Source organism: Puntigrus tetrazona, chromosome 23 (assembly GCF_018831695.1).
Source record: "Puntigrus tetrazona isolate hp1 chromosome 23, ASM1883169v1, whole genome shotgun sequence".
NCBI classification, from domain to species: domain Eukaryota; kingdom Metazoa; phylum Chordata; class Actinopteri; order Cypriniformes; family Cyprinidae; genus Puntigrus; species Puntigrus tetrazona.
The window spans coordinates 1,455,379-1,476,329 of record NC_056721.1 but is presented as its reverse complement, the minus strand read 5'-3'; the positions used below and the strand labels follow the sequence as shown (position 1 = coordinate 1,476,329).

Sequence of the window (20,951 nt, the reverse complement as noted above, 5' to 3'; positions counted from 1 at the left end):
TGGCAGTGAGAATTCATTCATGATTTTCTCATTTTATTTTAAACCTTCATGAAGCACAAAAGCAGATGTCAGACCTGGAGCGATGACTTCACATATCTGTATAACCACTTGAGAGAAATTAATTCAGTTTGGGAACAAAATGAGAGAGAGGATTCTCACAGAAAGAAACCTGTCATGAGAATAAAGGTGGCTGTCTTTGCCAAACTGGAAAATAGACTGCATGTATGAAAATATGACCTGCAACCACACAATCACATTTCACACCTTATCTTATGGTAAAAAAAAGTTTAAATAATAACTAACGAAAACACTTCGCAGAGAGAAACATCATCAAAATCCAATTGATTATGAAAGCAATATGCAACACAAGCATCAGTATTAAAACCTCTGTAGAAGAATCATTTTGTAGTAGGGTGACCATACCTGCCATTTTTGTCCTTGCCAGATTTCCTATATTTCTTTGATTCAAAGTACATCGAGAGCATTTTGAAAACATAAGGAACCGATGTCATACACCGACCGGACTGCACGCAAACAAAGCTAAAACCTAGATATTTTGGGCGGCATTGAAATCCAGACCAGGAGTCCAGGAAAAATAGCTATTATGGTCACCCTATGTAGCACAAACTTGAGTGGCTTATTGCTTTTATAAAAAGAGCTCAGTTATTTTAGTCTCTTATATTAATTGTAGTCATGCCATAGCACATATGCAGGTGGAGCTGAGGAGGTGGAAGTTCTCTGAAACGTGCTGCAACTGCTATCACAAGCACTAGCCATACAGTTGAATGTTGAGCAGCAAGCTCATTGGCTACCAATACAAGAGAGAACCAATCAGCTGTGCCATACGATAATGATGTCATTGATGTCAGTGCCTTCAAAATCACAGCTTTGCACTTTATTTGCTCCTAAAGGGTTTAAGGCAGCGTTTTTTAACTTTAGTTTCGGGAATTAATTTAGATGTCAAATTGATTTAGATGTCTTACAAACTAAAACATATAATTCAACTAATCAGAGTGTTACGTGATTATGTAAATGGATACTCTGATCTAAAACGTTACGGTGAGTTCTGGGAACGTGAGTTGAGAAATACTTCTCTGGCTTCTATACCAAAGATTAAAAAAGCTAAAAAAAACTTGTATGCTTTAAAAAAAGGTGCCATTTTTTTCATAATATAATGTAAAAAAAAACGAAGACACTGGCACCGGTTCCAAATATGTTCCTGCAGTGATGCCATAAAGAACAATTTAAGAACCTTTTTTTGACTATAAAGAAACTTTTCTGCATTTGAAAGGTTTCATGGACGTTCATGGTTCTTTATTAAACCACAGATACCAATAAAGAACCTTCAATACTGAACAATTCAGTCAAATTGCAGAGTCAGAACCGTATTGCTTTAGTGAGAGGTTGTGATGGCGCTCGCTTCCCTCTCCATGGAATTCCAGCATGTTCTGCATCATTTTATTCGGCCTCAGATTTTAGACATCTTCACTTCATTTTCATTTCATGCGATTTAATTATTACTGCTCTCCTAGAGTTTGAAGAAATAGATTCCATAGAGGGCCATCTGAATGGAGCTTGTTGGAGAAGTGAAAAAATAATGCATTTCAAATCAGCCACATAGTTTTCCTAGTATTTTATGGTAATTATTGTATTTTAAAATCTCAATGCATAAATAATACTGCATGTAGGCATATTTGAAATACAGTATAGCGAGAATACAGTTTTTTATCTCTTTGTTTTTACATGTATTATTAGTGTTCCTGTTTCTTACTGTAAGAGAAGACATGCAGCACATGCATGTTGTGTTTTTACATGATAAAATACTTTAATTTAAGCTCTACCTGTAATCATTTTAATATATTTTTGTTTTCCTTGTATTCCACCGTCTTGAAAGTCATATTGCGACTGTGCAAAACGCAGCTGACATCCTCTATCTTTTGAAATGACTGTTTTCTTGCGTCAAAGTGTAATGATTTTGCCAGTAAACAATGAAGAGTCACTTTAATTGAGGGTGAACAATGCAGCACGCCGCCAAAATGATCGCTATAGCACGGGCCGGCCCTGATGCCAGTTAGTTAAATGGTGTAAGACAGCTCTCTTATCACAGCAGCCTGGCTCTCCTTGACATGTTGCTCAGTGAAATCAGGATAAAAAGGCCCTTCATCAATCATTTGTTGGGTTGGGTTATATTTAATAGCGAGAGTCATGGGTGGGTGGCGGTTTCAAGGCTGCTGCGTTGCAGAAATTGAGTCGCTGCTCACCCAAATACACACTCATCGGCCCGTTTCTCCCCTCATATGCTCGATTTCACCGTACAACTGAAAACGCAAACAATCCATCCACGAACGCTGCAGACACAAAACAATTTTCCTCTGCGGGAATGACTATTCCGTCATCTTTCAGCTCATTTTGGGCTATAGTGAATGACAAGGATGCGTCTGAGCCGCTGTGCTGCAGAAACTGAGCCACTTCTCTCCTAAATGCTCATTCCTCACCTTTTTTCTCCCCTCTATGCTTCATTAATCGCGGTGCTGCACTTACTTACTTCAATACGGATGCTGACCCCTGATTTTGATTGGATTTGTTTGTTTTATTAAACCTAAAAACACACGCAATTAATCACATTCAAAATGTATGTTATATATAGGTTTCTACATAGAAGAAATACACAAGACAGCAGCCAGCCAAAGGATTTATTAATTTATTTGTATTTTTTTATGAGCTTACGCGTGCTGTTTTAATAAAGTTGTGGGATGCAATACTGGGCCTATCATAAAATATGCACAGTGCACATACATGTAAACAAAAACTTTCATTTTGGATGCGAATAATTGCGATTAACTGTTAAAAGCACACACATTTATCTGGTTTCTGTTTGCTTTGCACGGTCCCTGTTCGGGTTTGAGACCCCTGCGTTAAGGTTTGTGTCTTTAAGAAAATTAGCAAAGACAAATCCATCTTAAGAAATAATCACCGAAGTAGTAAGTATGACCATGAGCCCCCATTTGACGTAACATGTTATGTAGCAACCTTTTGTTGTTATATAGGTGTAAAGGTTATATAGGTTTTCCGTCTATCAAGTCTCTCAAGTTATAATCGGTTTCTTTCTGTCATTCTTTGACATTTCCCATCTCCCTTTGTCATCTCCCTGCTCTTGAACTGTCTTGATTCTTTGTGTGAAGAACTGGGCGCGCAGTTTTCATCCTTGTGAGAAACTAGACTGGCTATGACATTTTCAACACAATTACTAACCTTACTCTCACATGAAAGCTAAAAAAAAATGACTGTCCAGCCGTGTCCTGCTAAAAATCTACATAGTGGACTATCTCCTGTCCATTAGAACCCATCAAACTCCGGCAGTGTGACACTGGCAACTCAAAGAAGGAATGAATGAAATGAAAATAAAAACATCGTAACAATTTATTTATTATTTAATCTGTGAATCATATAGAATGTTCATAAGTTGCTGATGCATAACAACCACGATAAACTTGAGATTATCTGTAGATTAGTTATGCCTAAATAAATGCACCCGAAAGTTACCAAAAATATATATATTTTTAACATTATATAATGTTCTGACATTAAAAAATACAAATGTTCCTTCACTCTCTGACAAAAATCTAGTCACAAGAGGGAAAAAGTAAATAAGCCAACTGTTGGTGTTATTATTATTCATTTTGTTTCTGAGGAATCTGAACAATATCTCTTGCAGAAGAGATGCCTGGGGGCGAAGATAGCGATCGTAATCATTTGGCTCACACCAGCAGCCTCTGGCATGCATGGTTAATAAATAATCATTTTTTAAAACTACTCGTCCCAGATTCGCCGCCCAAGGATGGTGCATCGTGTCACTTCTGACCAAAGACACCTCTAATGAATTAGCGAGCCCATAGCCTATGAAACACACAAACATCTCATTGATGTAGAGATGAAAATGATGGAGATTAACAGTATCAGTATATTTTAGGCCAGTCAATAAAGACTTACCAGCTATATATATATTAAATATGCACACATCGAATTTACTACTTTTTCTACTTTGGATTTAATCGGAACAACAGCATGTGAAGGCTCGAGTTTTGCCTTATATTTATCATTGCATAAACGAGAAGTCTCTAAAATGGCGGCGTTTTTTCGTTTAAATGACCTAAATGAATAATTTAGCCACGAAAACAGTAGATTTGAAATAACAGATGCAGTTGTTTTTGTGGTAAACTGTGCATGCATACGCATTCCTCAATAATGTATGACATTAGACAGTACTGTAGCAGGTTTGGACAATGTGCTTCAATTATGTAGGGCAATTGGTCATTATGGGACATTTCCAAAGAGGTATTGGCCTGCTGTATATCTGTCAGACAACTTGATGAATCTTTATGACCATGGGGTTTGTGAACATGCAGTTTTTTCCCCATGTTGGTTTATCAGTTGTAACAAATTTTACATCACATCTGCACCTAACCTTCCCACAATAACTGACTTGGTTCTCAAACAGCTGTGTACGTTTGCTACACGTATTTGGCCAGCAGAAACCACAGGCGTCTTAATGAGCTTGACAGGATATGCATTCGATACACATATTAACATATCATATTCTGCTTGAATAAGTATAAAGGTCTTACCGTAGTGGGGGCAGCAGACTTTGAGCCAGCACACACAGGACAGTACGGTCAGGTTACTGAGGCTGCAGATACCAAACAAAACTCCACAGAAGGCATAACACATACACATCACATCCGTGAACAACCACCTGAAAGGAGAACAAGACAGGCACATTTGCTGAAAGCAGGGACGCTCAATCCTGTTATCCAGTGTATTCAGATTTTTGCGGTTTTCTGTTATTATAGCTGTTTGACCGTTTAAAGGTACTCGATTAGAGGTGAAAATGTTTCTTGCACAGGCCGACCATTTTGCTTCATAATCAATTTCATGCTGCCTGTATATGCTTTTTCGTGTCTTAAAGTGACGGTAGCTGTGAAATGGCATTTTATGAATCGCCAGTTTCGCATTTGGTGATGTTCTGGACCCATGGACATGCCACAACTTTTTTTTCAATTGGCAAAAAATCACTGACCGCATTAAATGTGCATCTGGCTGTGTGTAGAATACTAAGCGCTAAAAAAAAAGGTTTAAATATATACAATTCTAAAATGACTTGAGCAATATGTTCCACCTCATGGTCCAGAGATCAAAATCAGAAAATAAGGTACAGCGAAAATACATTTCCATGATTGGTTTGTAATCATGTGAGGCAGAATTTATTTGATTTTAGAAAAGGGCACAAGCTGGCTCTTATCCTGAATTAAGCAGTGAACTTTGTACATAAACTACGAAGCGGTTGCAATAAGGTATATAATAACATAAAAGCAAAAGGAGAGAGTCACTATTTTAATAGTTGCTGCAGTTCCATTTGATGTCTACTAATTTTTTGTGCAATTAATTTTGTCTTTAATAAATTTAATAAATTCATCTCGACGCTGATCCATTTCTGACTACTACACATTTTCTGCTGCAAGCTGCATGTTGGAAGAGCATTTCTTTAGAGCATGGCATTAACAACGGCGAAAACAAGGGTCAGATTTCTAGGCAACGTGTGAAATCATAGAATGTAGATCCAGTGTAAGTCACTTTGGATTAAATTACCGAATGCATAAATGTAAATGTAACTGTATCAGTTAGGATTTTTAGTAAAAACCTGGAATAAGAGGTCAGATTTATGGTATGTGTATGCTTAATAATCAAATTCATAAACTTTCATTACAATAATTTGCACCTACTTTCCCTCTTGTATAAGTAAAATAAGTTTGCATGAAAAATGCACAGGCTTGCCAAACTTTGAATATTGATTCTGCGCTACTTCATTTATCACGTTTTTATAATATTTTTTTTTTATCAAGTGTTTTTTACAGCAAGTATACAGCTGCTTTGAAGAAACATGTTAAATGCAAATGAGATATTTATTTTCCTCAATTTGTATGTCTGTAAGTTCCAGAACACACGTTTTCTATATGGGGTTTCAAAAAAACAGAGTGGTTCCCACATGATCAATGATAACAGCTTACTACTCAAATAAAAAAGGGAAGAAAAAAGGAATAGTATCATCAAAAGGTTCAGTCATCAGAGAGATCAGGCTCTGAGGACCCAGAGGCTGCGCTCATGTGTTTCCAGCTGTTAAATTTGATCTAATTTGCTTTTATAATGCTGACGCCTTTAAGCCGATGAGAGCGAGAACAAGATGACCCTTTTTAATGAGTCTCAAGAGGACACACCAAAGATACTGTATGTATAAACATAAAGAGAGATCTTATTCTACAAGAAACGTCCCTGATGTGAGAGAGATTTACCTGTGAGCAAAAGCAGAGGGAATAGCGAAAGGAAAGAGGAAGATGGTCATGCCCAGGTCACTGATGGAGAGATTGATGATAAAAAACTCGGCAGGCTTTAGAGACAACTTCTTACGGTAGGCTACAAACAACAGAGTGGTGTTTCCCATCAGAGACAGCACACCTGGAGTAAAAGAAAGTAATATACAATCAGTCAATCAATAAAGCAATCAATACAAAATGAATGGTAAAACTTGCTCCTGTCTCCTGAGAGGTTCGCTTTTCTGTTTATCACTCTCTGTTGTTTAAAGCGCTAAAATATATACTTCATTCTCTCCATATTTCATATATCAACTTAATCTGACTAATTTGATTGTTGATCATTGGCTTTTAATCTAAAAACCGCAAGTGCAACGAGTGCATTAGCATTCGTTAGCCAGTTAGCTTGTCGTCCGTGTTTCCACTCGAGTTTCTATTTCGGCTGTCATTGTTTTCTTCTTTCTCACTCCGTCGTCTCTCAATGGCTGGATGTCTAAGTGGTGGCCACAGAATAACAGGTTTTATAGATAATTGGACGAGTTTTTGGGGCAGACCTGGTCTTCATCCCTCCTGGGGTGGTATCGCTCTTCTCACTAGAAATATGGCACATAGTCTTAGAGTTTGTACTTGACTAACTCGGGCTAGGTGAAGAAGCAGACATTAACTAATGGCTACGAAAACACTTTTTGTAAATGATTTGGTCAAAGATCATAACCTAGATTTGCTCTGCTTAACGGAAACCAGATGAATACATTACCTGAAATGAATTACTCATTTAAAAATTAGCTACTTCCAAAAGGTAAAGGGGGAGGTGTTACTAAAATTTTTAGGAATATTCTCTTTTTTTTCAGAGGTCAGGCTTTAAGTATAGCTCGCTTGAAGTTATCGTGCTACATATGACATTATCTAGAGAAACATGTGTTAATGATAAATCCCCTGTGAATTTTGTGTTGGCTACTGTATACAGGCCACCAGAGCACCTTAGACTTTATTAAAGAATTAGCTGATTTCTGAGTTATTACTGGCTGCAGATAACGTCTTAATTGCTGGCGTTGACACATGTCAGGACCTACTCACAGTTGAAATCATACTCTACATTTAATGCTGTCACATGGAATTAATGTTAATTGATTTGCAATTGTGCAGCAAAGTGATGATATTTCAGATCATTATCTAGTCTTGTGTAAACTCCATATAGCTAAAACTGTAAATTATAATACAGTATTATGTAAAGTATGGTAAAACCATAACTGTCGCTACAAAAGACTGCTTTGTAAGTAATCTTCCTGATTTATCTAAATTCTTTAGCACATCCAACAGAGCAGAAAAACTTGATGATGTAACAAAAACCACATACTCTCTCTTTTCTAGCACTTTAGATACAGTTGCTTTTACAAGAAAACAAACATAACCCCCAGTGTTTATTCAATACCGTGACTAAATTAACAAAAAATAAAGCTTTTGAATACAGAAAACTATGTTGGCTTTAGTGAAAGTGCCTAAGCATGGCTCAAATCTTACATTTCTGACCGCGTTCAGTAAATGAGTATTGATGAGCTCAGTACTAGGGCCGTTCCTTTCACTGTTAATTATGTGTTAATTATCTGACCTAAAACTCCCACATGTAATAATCTAGAACACTGTCTAACACTTGATGGTTGCCCTGTCAGTTCTTCTTCATCAGTTAGGAACTTAGGTGTGATGTTTGATAAAAATGTTTCTAGCATCTGTAGAGGACTGATCTACATATCTAAATCCCAACATATGCTCTCAACATCAATTGCATAAATGTTACTTCATGCATTTATGACCTTGAGGTTAGACTATTGTAATTCTTTATTGAGTGGTTGTTCTGCACGCTTGATAAACAATCTACAGCTAGTACAAAACGCAGCAGCTAGAGTCCTTACTAGAACCGGGAAGCATAACCATATTAGCCCGGTTCTGTCAAGACTGCACTAGCTCCTTTTCAAACATTGTATAGATTTTAAAATCCTGTTAATTACTTATAAATCCCTGAATGGCTTAGATTCTCAATATTTGAGCTAGCTCTTATCATATTATAGTCCTCCATGTCTGCTGCATTCTCGACTACAGACTACAGACTAAATCTTTTTTAGCACCCAAACTCTGGAACAATCTCCCTAACACTGTTCAGGAGACAGACACACTCTGTCAGTTTAAAACTAGATTAAAGACACATCGACATCTCTGCATTCAATAATCAAATGCCTTTAGCTGAAAATTAAGTGTTTAATCTTGTCATTATACATTATTGCTATATAAATAAAGGTGACTGATAGATTCATTGATAATGGATGCACAGGATGGGGGTTTTAAATGACTATCGTTTAAATTATGTAGAAATCTGTGGTGACTAATTCTGCATCACTGCCTGTTTAGCCCCGCTCCCAGATTCTACACCACTACCTGTTTAGCCCTGGCCACCGATTCTACATCGCTGCCTGTTTAGCCCCACCCACCATTTAACACATTTAAATAACAAGAGGATTACTAGTGGTCTAAACACAGTTCTACAAGTTGATCAAATGACAAATAGGATCTGAAGACAATTAGATGCTGTTCAGTGCCAAGCTGTGGAACAATTGTGTTTGCATTGCCTGGCTTTTGAAGAATTTTAATTAAAATCCAGACCGTGTCAGTAAGAACTTGGTCCTTTGTTCACTTCATTTTACTGTATATTCGTTGTCACAATTAGACGCAGAATTTCAGAAATATTGAAAGTATAATTCAAACAGAGACTTCTGACGAGGGAGTCAAAAACAGGAAACAAATTGGCCCTATAACTTCTTAATTATCATGATTTTCGAGCAAGCATCTTAATGATATTATAAGTGTAGAACAGTACAAAAAGAAGGCAAAACAAAGGCAGTTCATAATTTAAGAAAACCATAAATATAATTTGAGAGAGGGAGAGAGACAAAAAGTATTTTTCAATAAAAAATTAATCTTGTTTCAAGCATTGATATGATTCTGAGTTACTATTCTTAATTAAGCTAATACTTTATAATAAGGTGGATACAAAATTAAAAGGCTACTTTGACAGAAACTTACCAAGGATGGTGTAGACAGTTCCCAAGAGCAAGTCATTCTCTTTCGATATTTTGGATTGAAACATGTCAGTTTTGGATGAGTTTTCCATCTGCACAGAAGAAGACAAGGAGCAAATGTAAGACCGGTATGTTAAATCCTGCATTTGATTTATTTTGCACGCCTTCCTCTTTAAATCTGAAAATCCATGTTTTTGGATTCAGTTCTTTCCTAGAATTGATCCAATGATCAATGCAATTCCATTAGCACCTGCTCCAGTTTAAAAGACGAGAGGTTCTCCAGAAACGAGAGAGTCTCATTATGTCTTACCATAAATCAATTTTTCTCAGAAGTGCACAGTCCACATGGCAAAGAGACGTAGTATGTGCGCACTGATGCATGCAGCACACACACTCACAGCACTAGAGCATGACGGTGTGTGTAGAGACTCTAAATGGGACCACTGGATGATATGGTGAATACAGTGAATAATACTACAATCCTATAACATTAATCTGGCGTTGTGTAAACAGAGCACAGAGAATATAACACATGCTTGGTAATATGTCGGTACTTCTGTTGCTTTCTCATTACTAACACATTTTGCCTTCCTCCACTTTCATCTTTAGCCCGCGGGCACCTGACCCAGAGGAATATATCACACACAACAAATGATCTAGTGCTCCATATCCTCTCTCCCAGCCTACGGCAAGATATTTTATCATACAAAATATCGCTTTTTGATATCAAGAGTAAAACATTTATATTCATCCCACAACCAACAGATCAGATCCCCCGCAGTCCTTTTAGGAAATGCTGGGTGCAAGACATCGGTTCTTACTTTGATTTATGGATTCGCCAGTTTTGCTGTCAGCCACATGTGAAAGTATGGGTGTGATTGATGCTCTTGATCGTCGAAAGCTTTCACGCGGTGGACAGCGGAACATCTTGCCAACATCGAGTCGGTTAGCGGTTAGTCTCACTAGCAGATATGCATACGAATGAGATCAAAGGTCACTGCTTAAATTTAAAAAGGCACTTAATATTCTCAATTAAATGTCTCTCCATTTTTACCTTGATAATTATCTGTGTATGGTTTCTGTAACAATATTTAGTCAAACTTTATTTTCAGTCCTCTAGTTGATGATAACGAACCATTAACTGATGCCTCAGTAAACTGCTAATGTGCTACAGTAAGGTAGTTGTTAAGTTTAGATTGGGTAAGATTGGAGATGTAGAATAAGGTCATGCAGAATGCTTTGCTCCTAGGGATGCAATTCTAGGGGTGTTTTGCCCTCCAGGTCTTCGAAACTCGATCTCGTGACTGAAAACTAAATACTAAAGTGTTACCCAACGTCATGATTGAGGGGTCTGAGGCGTGCGGATCCACTCGCTGGCTTTTATTAAACAAAGGCATGGTCAAAACAGGCAGGCGTCAAATCACAGCAAACAGGTGTATCAGAGGCAAGGCAACAACAAAATCCAAAAACAGGCAGAGGTCGGGTCAGGCAGCAAACAATGACAGTATCAGAAGACAGGCAGGGTCAAAACCAAAGAATCAATAACTCGGAAAACACAAGGAAGCTCGGAAACAACAATCTAACAATTGAACAATGCAACCTGCAGGTGAGGGGCCTGCTACGATATTTATAGTCTGGGAACAGGAAGTAGCAGCAGAGGGAGTGATCGCAGATCATCCAGACTCAAGGGCTCCCTCTGCTGGCTTGGTGACACCCAACATGTATGAAAACAAATTATTATAATTCAGCTACATACCTCTTATCTATATCATTCTTATATTATATCCTGAAAATGCAACTTCAGAGAAGTTCAACAGTGTTCATCAGATCTCAGTGATAAATTAATTATCTGAATATTTAGGTAGGCCAATGGGAAAATAAAAATCCATTGGAAGAAAAAAAATCACAAATAAGATCTACAGTGTTTCGTAACTTTTTCTCTGTGTAAATAAACTAATTATCAAAGAACTGAAAGGAATGTGAGGAGTAAATTATAATAGAAATTGTATTATTGGGTCTAATATCTAATCTAATATATGAAAAGTTGGTTTGAAATGTGAGTTGATGGACTGTACAGTCATGCATTCATGAATAAAACAAAATAATACTTTCTTTACAGTGATCTGACTATAAAGCATCTTTCTCTTATTCTGTCAAGGTGAGAACAAAAAAAATTGCCATATGCTTTAGTCTCTAGTTAAATATGAATCATTTGTTAATAAGGCTTTAATGCTATATGCTTTCTGTGGCCATAGTTAGCATGAAATAAACACAATAATCGCTGGATAAACAGATTAGTTGACTGTTATATTAATTCTGCTACAGTTACTACTAACAGCTGAAATAAATATTTATATTCAATTGCAATTATTTATATGCATTTCCCCATTGAGCTAATTTGCTACACATGCTTAGTTTTAGATGATTGTGAGTTTTACAGTATTTTCTATTTATTTATTTTTTTGGCAGAGACTCCCTGTGCAATATTTTTCCAAGAGATATGGCCCGCTTATTTATGGTCCCTGTCTTCCAGCCTCTTGAATGCCTGTCAAGGTAAAATAGAGGAGAACACAACGTACATTTATCTTGACAGTGGAAGATGTATCTCCACACACAAGAGAGACAACCAATCTGCATATAAAAAGTGAAATAAAAAAAAAACTGAAATTGGTGATAGTGATCTCAGAGTCATTGGCTTTTTCTTAAGGCAAAGCACGGATTTGTGTTCTTGCGGAGATTGGTCTTCAAGGACCTGAGGACACAAAACGAATCTCCATGAGAATTGAGATGTATCCTTGTTCAGATATTTAGAATTTTGATTCTCTCAAGTGTGTTTTGGACGCATATCAGGAACACATCCAGGTACTTTCATGTGCCGTCTGTATTGGCGTTCTTGTGTATCGCAGTGGATTTCAACGGTTGATGATGACTTAGTACAAGAACATAAGGACTCAAGGTCGCTTAAAAACTCATATTGAGAAAAAGCTGTAGTTTCAAATATGAATTCTTCCCTATTATATAATAGGTGAAAACATATGGGACAAAAGAGGTCCAAATTCACATTACACATGAAAGAGTAAGCACTGTGTTCTGCACATTCAATAGACTCTTTATCCCACAAGGCCACGGTAGAGGACTTATAATTGGCAGATTTATAAAGTCTGTTCTGGTGTGACCGGTTATTGTTGTCACAATTAATGAATACTGACATTTGTTGAACATATATAGTATTTTATGGATTGCTCTCCTGAGCGTGATTTGTAAAATGTGATGTATGTTAACTAAACATTATGTGTATTATGTTCCCTGTTAAACCATTATCCATACCATTTACACAACTCAGATGCGAGACTACCTAATAAAACCGCTAGTTTCAAGATTCTGTGGCTGGAATCTGGTTCTTATTTGAGATTTCACCAAAGCAAGATTAATTCAGTCTCATTCTACTCATTTCCTCATCTGCCATTTCCACAGTTCATTTCCCTAGTTCATGGTAATTTCTTATGATCAGTACCTTTTTAATAAAGATATGGATAAAGAATGTATTCTTGCAGGATGTTCAGTGAAGCTAATGTAACGTGACACAAATGTAGGATGAGATTAAAAGTTTTTGGAACTGATTAGTTATTTCAGACGTAGAGCAAGATATTACTTTTGGATAACAGATTATGAAGACTTTTCCTACTTTTACTCTCTTTTCCCGTGGAATAATAATGTGGAATAATAAAGGCAATGCGGTCAAAATGTTGTCTGTAGAACTATACAAAGTCTGTTCTTCTCTATACAGAGTCCTCGCATTCGCTGACTCTCGCTAGTCGCACAAGTAACATCTGAAAAATGACTGGTACTTTGTGTATCCCTTACTGTTTCGTTGTTATTCTGTCATATCTCTGTAGTTGCTTGCATTCTAGTCAGTCTTAAAACTTCAAATTGCGCTTCTTACATTATGTCTTTAAATGAATTGGTTTTGTCGCAAATGCCTTTGGATCAAAGCATCTGCTAAATGGGTGAATGTAAATGAACCCATGTGTTTTGACACTTCTTCCTTTGATTAGGTTGGTTGTGAATTACACAAAATTACATTAGTATGTAAGCACAATTTTTTCCCAGCTTGCAGCCCAGCGCACAGTTTATACTAAAGAGATTTCAAAGGCTTGTTTCCATATTTTCAAAATCCCTTTTTAAAATTCTCCAGAAGCTTCTTTTTTCTCTTTGTCTACTTGCATAGCAATTAGACATTAACTTCAAAAGACATGAACAGCGCTCATTCTCAAGCTCAGCACAATATGCAACACAGTTACTGTTACGTTCTGAGTTTGAGGTTTTCCTCGGTCAACATATTTTGTTGACCCTGGAGCAGCATTTTAATCCAAAAATTTAGTCTCGTCCCTATCTAAAACTAACCTTATACATGAGTAATGCCTAAAAACAAGGGAAATGATAGATGAATGACACTGATGTACAAGCACCAAATACTGATTTTCAGTTATTTTAAGCCAAAAACTATAAACTGGTTCTTCAAATCTGATTGGTTAATCGCAATGTTGTTCCAGGGTCAACAAAGATGTTGATCCAGGACCATGTCACACTCAGAAAAGTTAGGTTCTGCTACTGCTTAACTATATGTGTTCCTGCCAACATAAAGATTACAATCCAATTACATTCAACAGGCCAAAAGCTCAGTGTGGGTGCTCAACAGCAAATGTCAGACCGGAAGGATTTCACTTACTATTAAGTGTCTGTAAAACCTGTGTACTGGTACAGAGCTGTGTATTTGTACATACCTGTGTACTGTAGTATGTAACCACAGTGTAAGTACACATTGCTCAACCTGTGCAGAGCACATGCCCTTTTAACCCTTAAATTCCGAAGTGCCCTATTGTTGGAATAAATGGGTTTTTTTCTTCAATAAATCAGTGCTGTTAATCACCCTTTGCTTCTGTCTAACTATTTTAAAACACTCAGCCAGTGAAACATTTTAAATAGAGCTTGTGACTAAAATCTTGTGGAATCTGCTCAAACCTCATAACTCCACTCCCTTTATCTGCACTGAATGAACTGCACCATATCAAATGCACCATATTATCCGCACCATTTTCACCTCATACCTGAACCTAACTACTACAGCAACTACCTCACATATACCTTATCAATAAGCAGTTAATCAGGAATTTATTAGGGCCAAATTTGTAGTTAACAGTGAGAGTTGGTCTCCCAAAAATGTATTGTGACCAAACGTGATTGTACAAATGCTGATCTTTTGTATCTCAGCAGATTTAAATGATCGTTAGCATTATATTTATTGTTAACAATTAATTATGTGAGTATCTGTGATGTCTCTTATGTATGAACTACATGAGTTACAAGTCAAAAGAGTCTTCCTTCACAGAGTAAGAGAAAATGATGCAAGACAGAGGATGAGAGAAATATGTAAGGGTAGATGAGCTTAGTTGGAGACAGTTAAAAGCTTCTGTAAATAATAAATAAAGTAAGGAAATTCAGAAGATTTAATTAAAGCCAACGAAACAAGGGACTTGAGTTACAACAATAAGGCTGATTATGTAAACAGGACATAAGCGATTATCTTCCGTCCCTGAGGGTGCATATGGAGAGACTGTCCTCTCTTATAGCTTCAGTATTACATCCTCCAAAGGAACGTACAGAAATGAAGATCCCCTGCTATATTTATATTAATAATCTCTTCATTTATATAGCTATCTCTCACTGAAGCCATTCGACAGCTGCTTTGAGAAAACAATTTAAAAAGAGTCCCCATACTGATGGATTATTTACAGTCAAAACCTGATCGTAGCCCGTCTCTGAAACACGAGGGGGAATTCACTGAGAGTGACTCACAGCCACTGATAATGCTGCTGATTCCACACACTGTCTGTGTTGTGTTGGCATCCTGTTCATTTTAAGGGATTATGCAAATCAGGTATTGACACAACATCCCCCCACCACCCAAAAATTAAAAAAAATCCCAGCTGAATGCAAGGTAGTGCTGAATGCAGAGGACAGCTGTGATGGTATACATCACTCTACCACTAGATCTAGGATTTACCATTAAAGTCCATTAAATCCACATTTTGAGGTAGACAGAAACACAATTATTTCTCACTGCCAGCAAACACATATTTAACTGTGGATCAGTTTAGGAAATATGTAGACTATCCAAATCGGATAACTGAAAACATAATCTGAAAAGTAGGTATTTACACTGCATTTATCAGAAAAACGCTGTCACTTGGCATTTAATGAATATTTGCTGATCTTGGCTGCATTCTGTAAACAATAAAACTTGTTTAATATGCATCATTGGAGAAATTAAACCAGTCACGACTGTTTTCCAAAAAAACAGCCACTTTGGTTGAATAAAAAAGGATTATAGCAATAGCAATAATAAAAAAAATGCTGTTAATTAAGTGATTTAATATCTTTGAAATGCTACTGTAGTGAGTATGGCACTGATGACTATATTGCTGTTTTTGTTCCCTGTGATATTGCTTTATTTGATTCATACCAGGTTATGTCATACCATGGGTTCTCTTATGCAGTTATGCACATGTGCACTCTTCAGAAATGGCACTGACTGTGTGTACACATATTTATAACACATAGTTTTGGTTTTTAAGTTTGGTGCTTGGAATACTGTGTTAAATTTAAAATGAGTTTCACCTCTTGTGGACAGCATTGTTTATATTAATGTTCTTTGATGCTAGCTCTGAAAAATTATGAATGGCAACTGCTGGATAAGTGATCTTAAACATGAATGCATGTTATTTAATGCATTTTAGAAATTTCACACTGTTATATCCCTAACTAAAATATATATATATCTGTAATAAACGATATCAAAATGTACTGCATGCTAGCTTGCTAGCTAGCTTGTGCCCAGAAGTGTGAGCTAAGTTACACTAACAAGGGACTCGAGCTTGTTCTCTAGAGACTTGGCTAGCAGCCGCTGCTATAGACAGATGTTAACACAAGGTGTAAATAAGAACCAAGACTGAATGCACTGCAGCAGGTAAATCTCTCAGAGATCTTTAGACTATGTGTATTTAAGTGGTTGATGCTAGCTTTAAGCTGCAGGAGTACAGAAGGCGCATGTCCACATAATCCCACCAATCTGCAGTGCAGCGCTATATAAATATCTTCTCATTCACTCAGAATCTTCTTCCCCACAAATCCATTTTCCCTGTGGACTTTGGTCAAGGACAGAACTGTGAGCTATACGAGTCAATTACGGCAAATCAAACTCCGCGTACCCTTTCCGCCAAAAAAGGAGTCTGTAAATGAAATGAATCAAAAGTCTGGGATGTGTAATTAACCTGCATGCTCCTCTCCTCAATACGGAGACCAATTAGTGGGGCCGTACTGTTAAACAAGCAAAACCGAAATGTAAATGTAAAGGAGCACCCATGACCCTTAAATATACAGTAACCGTCAATAGAGCGCAAGCAGATTGAACCAAAATGTCTGGATGTAATCATTCAAATTAATTTGAACATGCCACTAATTCACCAAAACATAAAATAGTGACAAACTGTGTTCCATATTTGAATTAGATAAGAATTTAAGCACAAGGTAAACCTTTAAATGACAATAACGTCATGATTATAACTTATTTTAGACCCTTTAACAGCTTGATCCCCTGTATCTGCATTTTGAAGGTCAGTGGATAAATACACAGATCAGCAACCGAATGTGGAGCATGACTCACTGCTCAGTATGAATCTGACCTAATATAACGCTGCCCTAATACAGCTTTTTGTTTTAATAAAATCAAATTACAGCTCTGTGATGAATTGGCCACCTTTTCAAGGGCATTGAACAGCTTTGATTGACCTTTAGATATAAGCCTGATAGAGCAAAAGCAGGAATAGAACATGGACGAACATAAAGTTACAACTCTATGTCACTTTTGAAACACTTTTGTTTGTGTTTTTTAAGACTACAATTGTAGACGCTTCCTCCATTTTTGTGTTTTTTCACTCATTTATTCTTTCTTTCCTTCTACATACGAACAAATTTCAGAATCTGTAGGTACAATGTCATTTCTGTTCGTTTTAAAGTCAATGGACGATTCTATGCTTGTTGTTATGTGGTAAATTTCATGGTGTTTGCTGATGTACTCTTGTTTAACAAGAGTTTGTTCTATCAAGCATCCATCAAACTTCATAGAAAATTACAGGGGGGGGGGCAATCAATATTTACATTTACATTTATATTTATAGCATTATTCCTGCACTGAAATGGTTCTTAAATGAAAATCCAAAATCAATATAACGGTTAATACAGGTAATACTTTGAGGATTTTTCACTTTCTGCCCAAAATCAATTCTTACCGCTTCAAAAGATCAACAAATCCATGATGACTCCATCAAGACATCATTTTAAACGGCGATTAGAGATTCTAGGGTATTTAAGTAAGCTAGTTCTCCGTGTGTATTCCTCTCTCTTTACTCACAGGCCATGATGGTATGCAACTCACATGGAATACAGTCCAGTGCATTGACAACTATACAACTACAAGGATATCCCAGAATATTAGCAAATGTGTTTAAACACTGCATTCAGATTACTAGATCCCTGATCTTGCTCACTTATGTAACTCAGAGCCTATGAGATGTTTCTTTGTGGCTTTACAATGCACAAGCGTTTTTCACAGAGGAAAACACAACATTAGCACAAACACCTGACTAACCCCAAAAACAAATCACACACTGCTGATTGCATGGAAACACAATTTAGACAGTGTTTAGGATTGTATTTGATTGTATGAAAGAAGCTTCTGCAAAACAAATTCTGAAAAAAAATTAATAAATAAATGAACAAATAATGTATGTGTTTAAAACAACAAGAGGGAGATTAAATAATGACAATATCCAATTTAGTTTTTCAAAAAGGACACATACTGATGTTTATGTTTTTTTAAAAATCTGTTTTTTAGATAAGGCACTAAGCGTAACCTGATTTTGTGGACTGAGTGAAAAATTACATTTCCAAAAACGCACATTCTGTTCTTGCTGAGAAAGAAAGAACATCCTAACAGATTTGGAATAGCAAGAATGTGAGCAAATTATGACCCTCTTTTGTTCCTTGCAAGCACTTCACTCTCATTGCTAGTTATATCAGGATCTGTCAGCGAAATTAAAGAGTCCTCAGAGACACTTGAAATGTCTCGCTCTAATCCTGAGTTCAATTCATAGCGTTTCTTTCTCAGAGAGCTGCGTGCAGACCTCGTGCCCATCACATTACGCTCGTGTCTGGACAGTATCCTCACACAGCCTCATTCATCTCTGTTTCCATGAGGATCATCTGTTCTAGGCCAACTCTGGGAAGGAGATACAAATAACACTCACTGAGCAGTCCAAGATGAATGGCGGTAGAGGAGAGACGTTTGATGTGTGATGAAACTCGACACCCAAGCAGGACCTGAGCACTGGTGCACTCTGGGGCAAACGCTAGTTATCTATTCCTGTCAGCCGCCACCTCGGCAGATGACTGTCTTACAGTGGAGTCGAGCTTGTCTCACAGCGTGCAGAGTGCTGGAGCTCTGCCAGACCAGGGTTTGTTTTGCTCTTTGTTCTGCGAATCCGCCGCTGTAATGCCATGAGCCAACATCAGAGCACATGAATAAATCACCAGATCACCAGAGAAAAAGCTGTTTGAAAACATGTATTCTACAAGAAAAAAAAACCCTAATTAGCCTGGGTGATTTATCAGTCAATCATCTGAAGAACTGGGAAAGAACTGGAATTCGGAATCAATTTGCATTCATAACTTTTCGTTCCGAAGAGAGAATTTATAAAGATTCAAAAGTTGAATCATACTGTTAAAGTTCTTTATATGTGCAAGCTTTACAAAAAGCTTTACTTTCAATCATTTCAATCATTGTAAACGTGTTATTCATAGAAGGAGTGTATGAACAGAAAGCTCATGTTTCAAATCTATGAATCGCAAATTATCTTCAACTTGCACGCAAATTAATGGTTTCAGCTCTCTGCTTGTAAACGACTCCTAATTTATGTCATTAAAATATCACCAACGTAATTTAGAGAAGCAAGCTGCATGAACAGCTTAGATTTACCAAAAACCTACAACACTCTGGCAATAAAAAGTGTGTACGTCTGATCAGACGCTGACGTGAAGCTAAGTGCTTTTCCACGTCAAAGACAATTTTTATAAATGCGAGCTCAGATGTGGGCATGCGCACACTCTACGATCACATATAATTTGCTATTTAAGCTGTTGTGGTGTTCACGTTCTACAAGTTTTGGAAACGTCATAATTTAGAAACACAACGACAGCTTAAGTTGCAAATTTAGCAAAACGCAATCTTTATGTCGTTGCCAATACTTTTGACCATGACTGTAAACATAAAATTATAATTACTAAACTAATAACAATAAATTAAATACTAAAAACTTTAAAATAAGTGGCCCATCTACTATATCAAACATTTGGTGCAGCTCTTGATCTGGATTCGCTGGCTTTTAGAAGAATCCTCTTGACATTGTGTGTGTGTGTGTGTGTGTGTGTGTAGATGAAAGAGACAGAGAGGGTCAGAGAGAGATTTCCTTGTCAGCTCTGCCAAAAGCAGGTTCTTGAGCTCTCCACTTTCTGTCTGTTTGACACGCTGCTAAAGCTGCTGAGGGCAGATTACTCTCAAACTCCTGCTGACTGCAAGCAAATCATCAGCAAATAAAAACAGCGTTCAACTGTCTTGTTAAGGCTAATGATGAATGTTTTGGAAGTGGACGATTGTTGAAACAGCGCCACAGTAATTAAAACATGAGCTGACTTCAATACACATTGACGGCATCACTTGCATCTACAAGCACAACTTAGAGCAACGATGACAAAAAAAGCAATGCCTCTAAAGTGAATTGACTGATTGATTGATTGATTGATTGATTGGTTAGTTAACTGACTGATAGATAGATAGATAGATAGATAGATAGATAGATAGAGATAGATAGATAGATAGATAGATAGATAGCCATCCTGGTCAGTTTAAACAGATCGAAATATAGTGCACATGGTGTCATTTTAATATAGAGAAATTAATTGTTTTCCTGTAACTGAATCATGCCCAGACTAAAGACAGCTTTCATTGGCTGTCCTGTGCTTGAGGGGCAAACTCATGTAAAGAGGTTACAGTACTCTGCAGAAGTGTGGGTGTAAGTACTGAGCTGTGATCTGGCGCTGAAGTCAGCATAAAACAATCTAAAAAAGCACTAGAAACCTATTCATCAACACCTTTTTTGCTATATAAGCTTTTGTGGAGCAACTTAAAACTACCCACCCATTGTTCGTTGTGCTGGATTTCAGTTTTACGTGCAATAAAACACACAAACAGCACATTCTAGCCCGTCTCAACAATTATCGAACCTCTTCGGATTCAGCTCTGCGTAGATTAATTAAAATAAATGTAACCACCGTTCTTAGGCGAATTAGACATCACAATGATGAAACGAAGTCTCACAAAATACCAATTTAAAATTAGTTT

The 20,951-nt window shown here is 37.0% G+C and overlaps 1 protein-coding gene across 2 annotated transcripts in view; it reads right to left on the bottom strand.

The window, feature by feature from the left end:
• The window catches only part of opn7b (opsin 7, group member b), a 37,162-nt gene that overhangs the window by 6,312 nt on the left and 9,899 nt on the right, over positions 1–20,951 (bottom strand). Inside the window, exons 2-4 of one of the 2 annotated variants that reach the window (XM_043224224.1) lie at positions 9,441–9,528; positions 6,348–6,510; positions 4,626–4,753 (exon numbers count right to left, since the gene is read on the bottom strand). In XM_043224224.1, coding sequence (XP_043080159.1) covers positions 4,626–4,753; positions 6,348–6,510; positions 9,441–9,528 — 379 coding nt within the window. Of the gene's footprint in view, positions 1–4,625; positions 6,018–6,347; positions 6,511–9,440; positions 9,529–20,951 lie in introns of those variants that run through there. The other variant, XM_043224223.1, reaches the window with a different exon arrangement.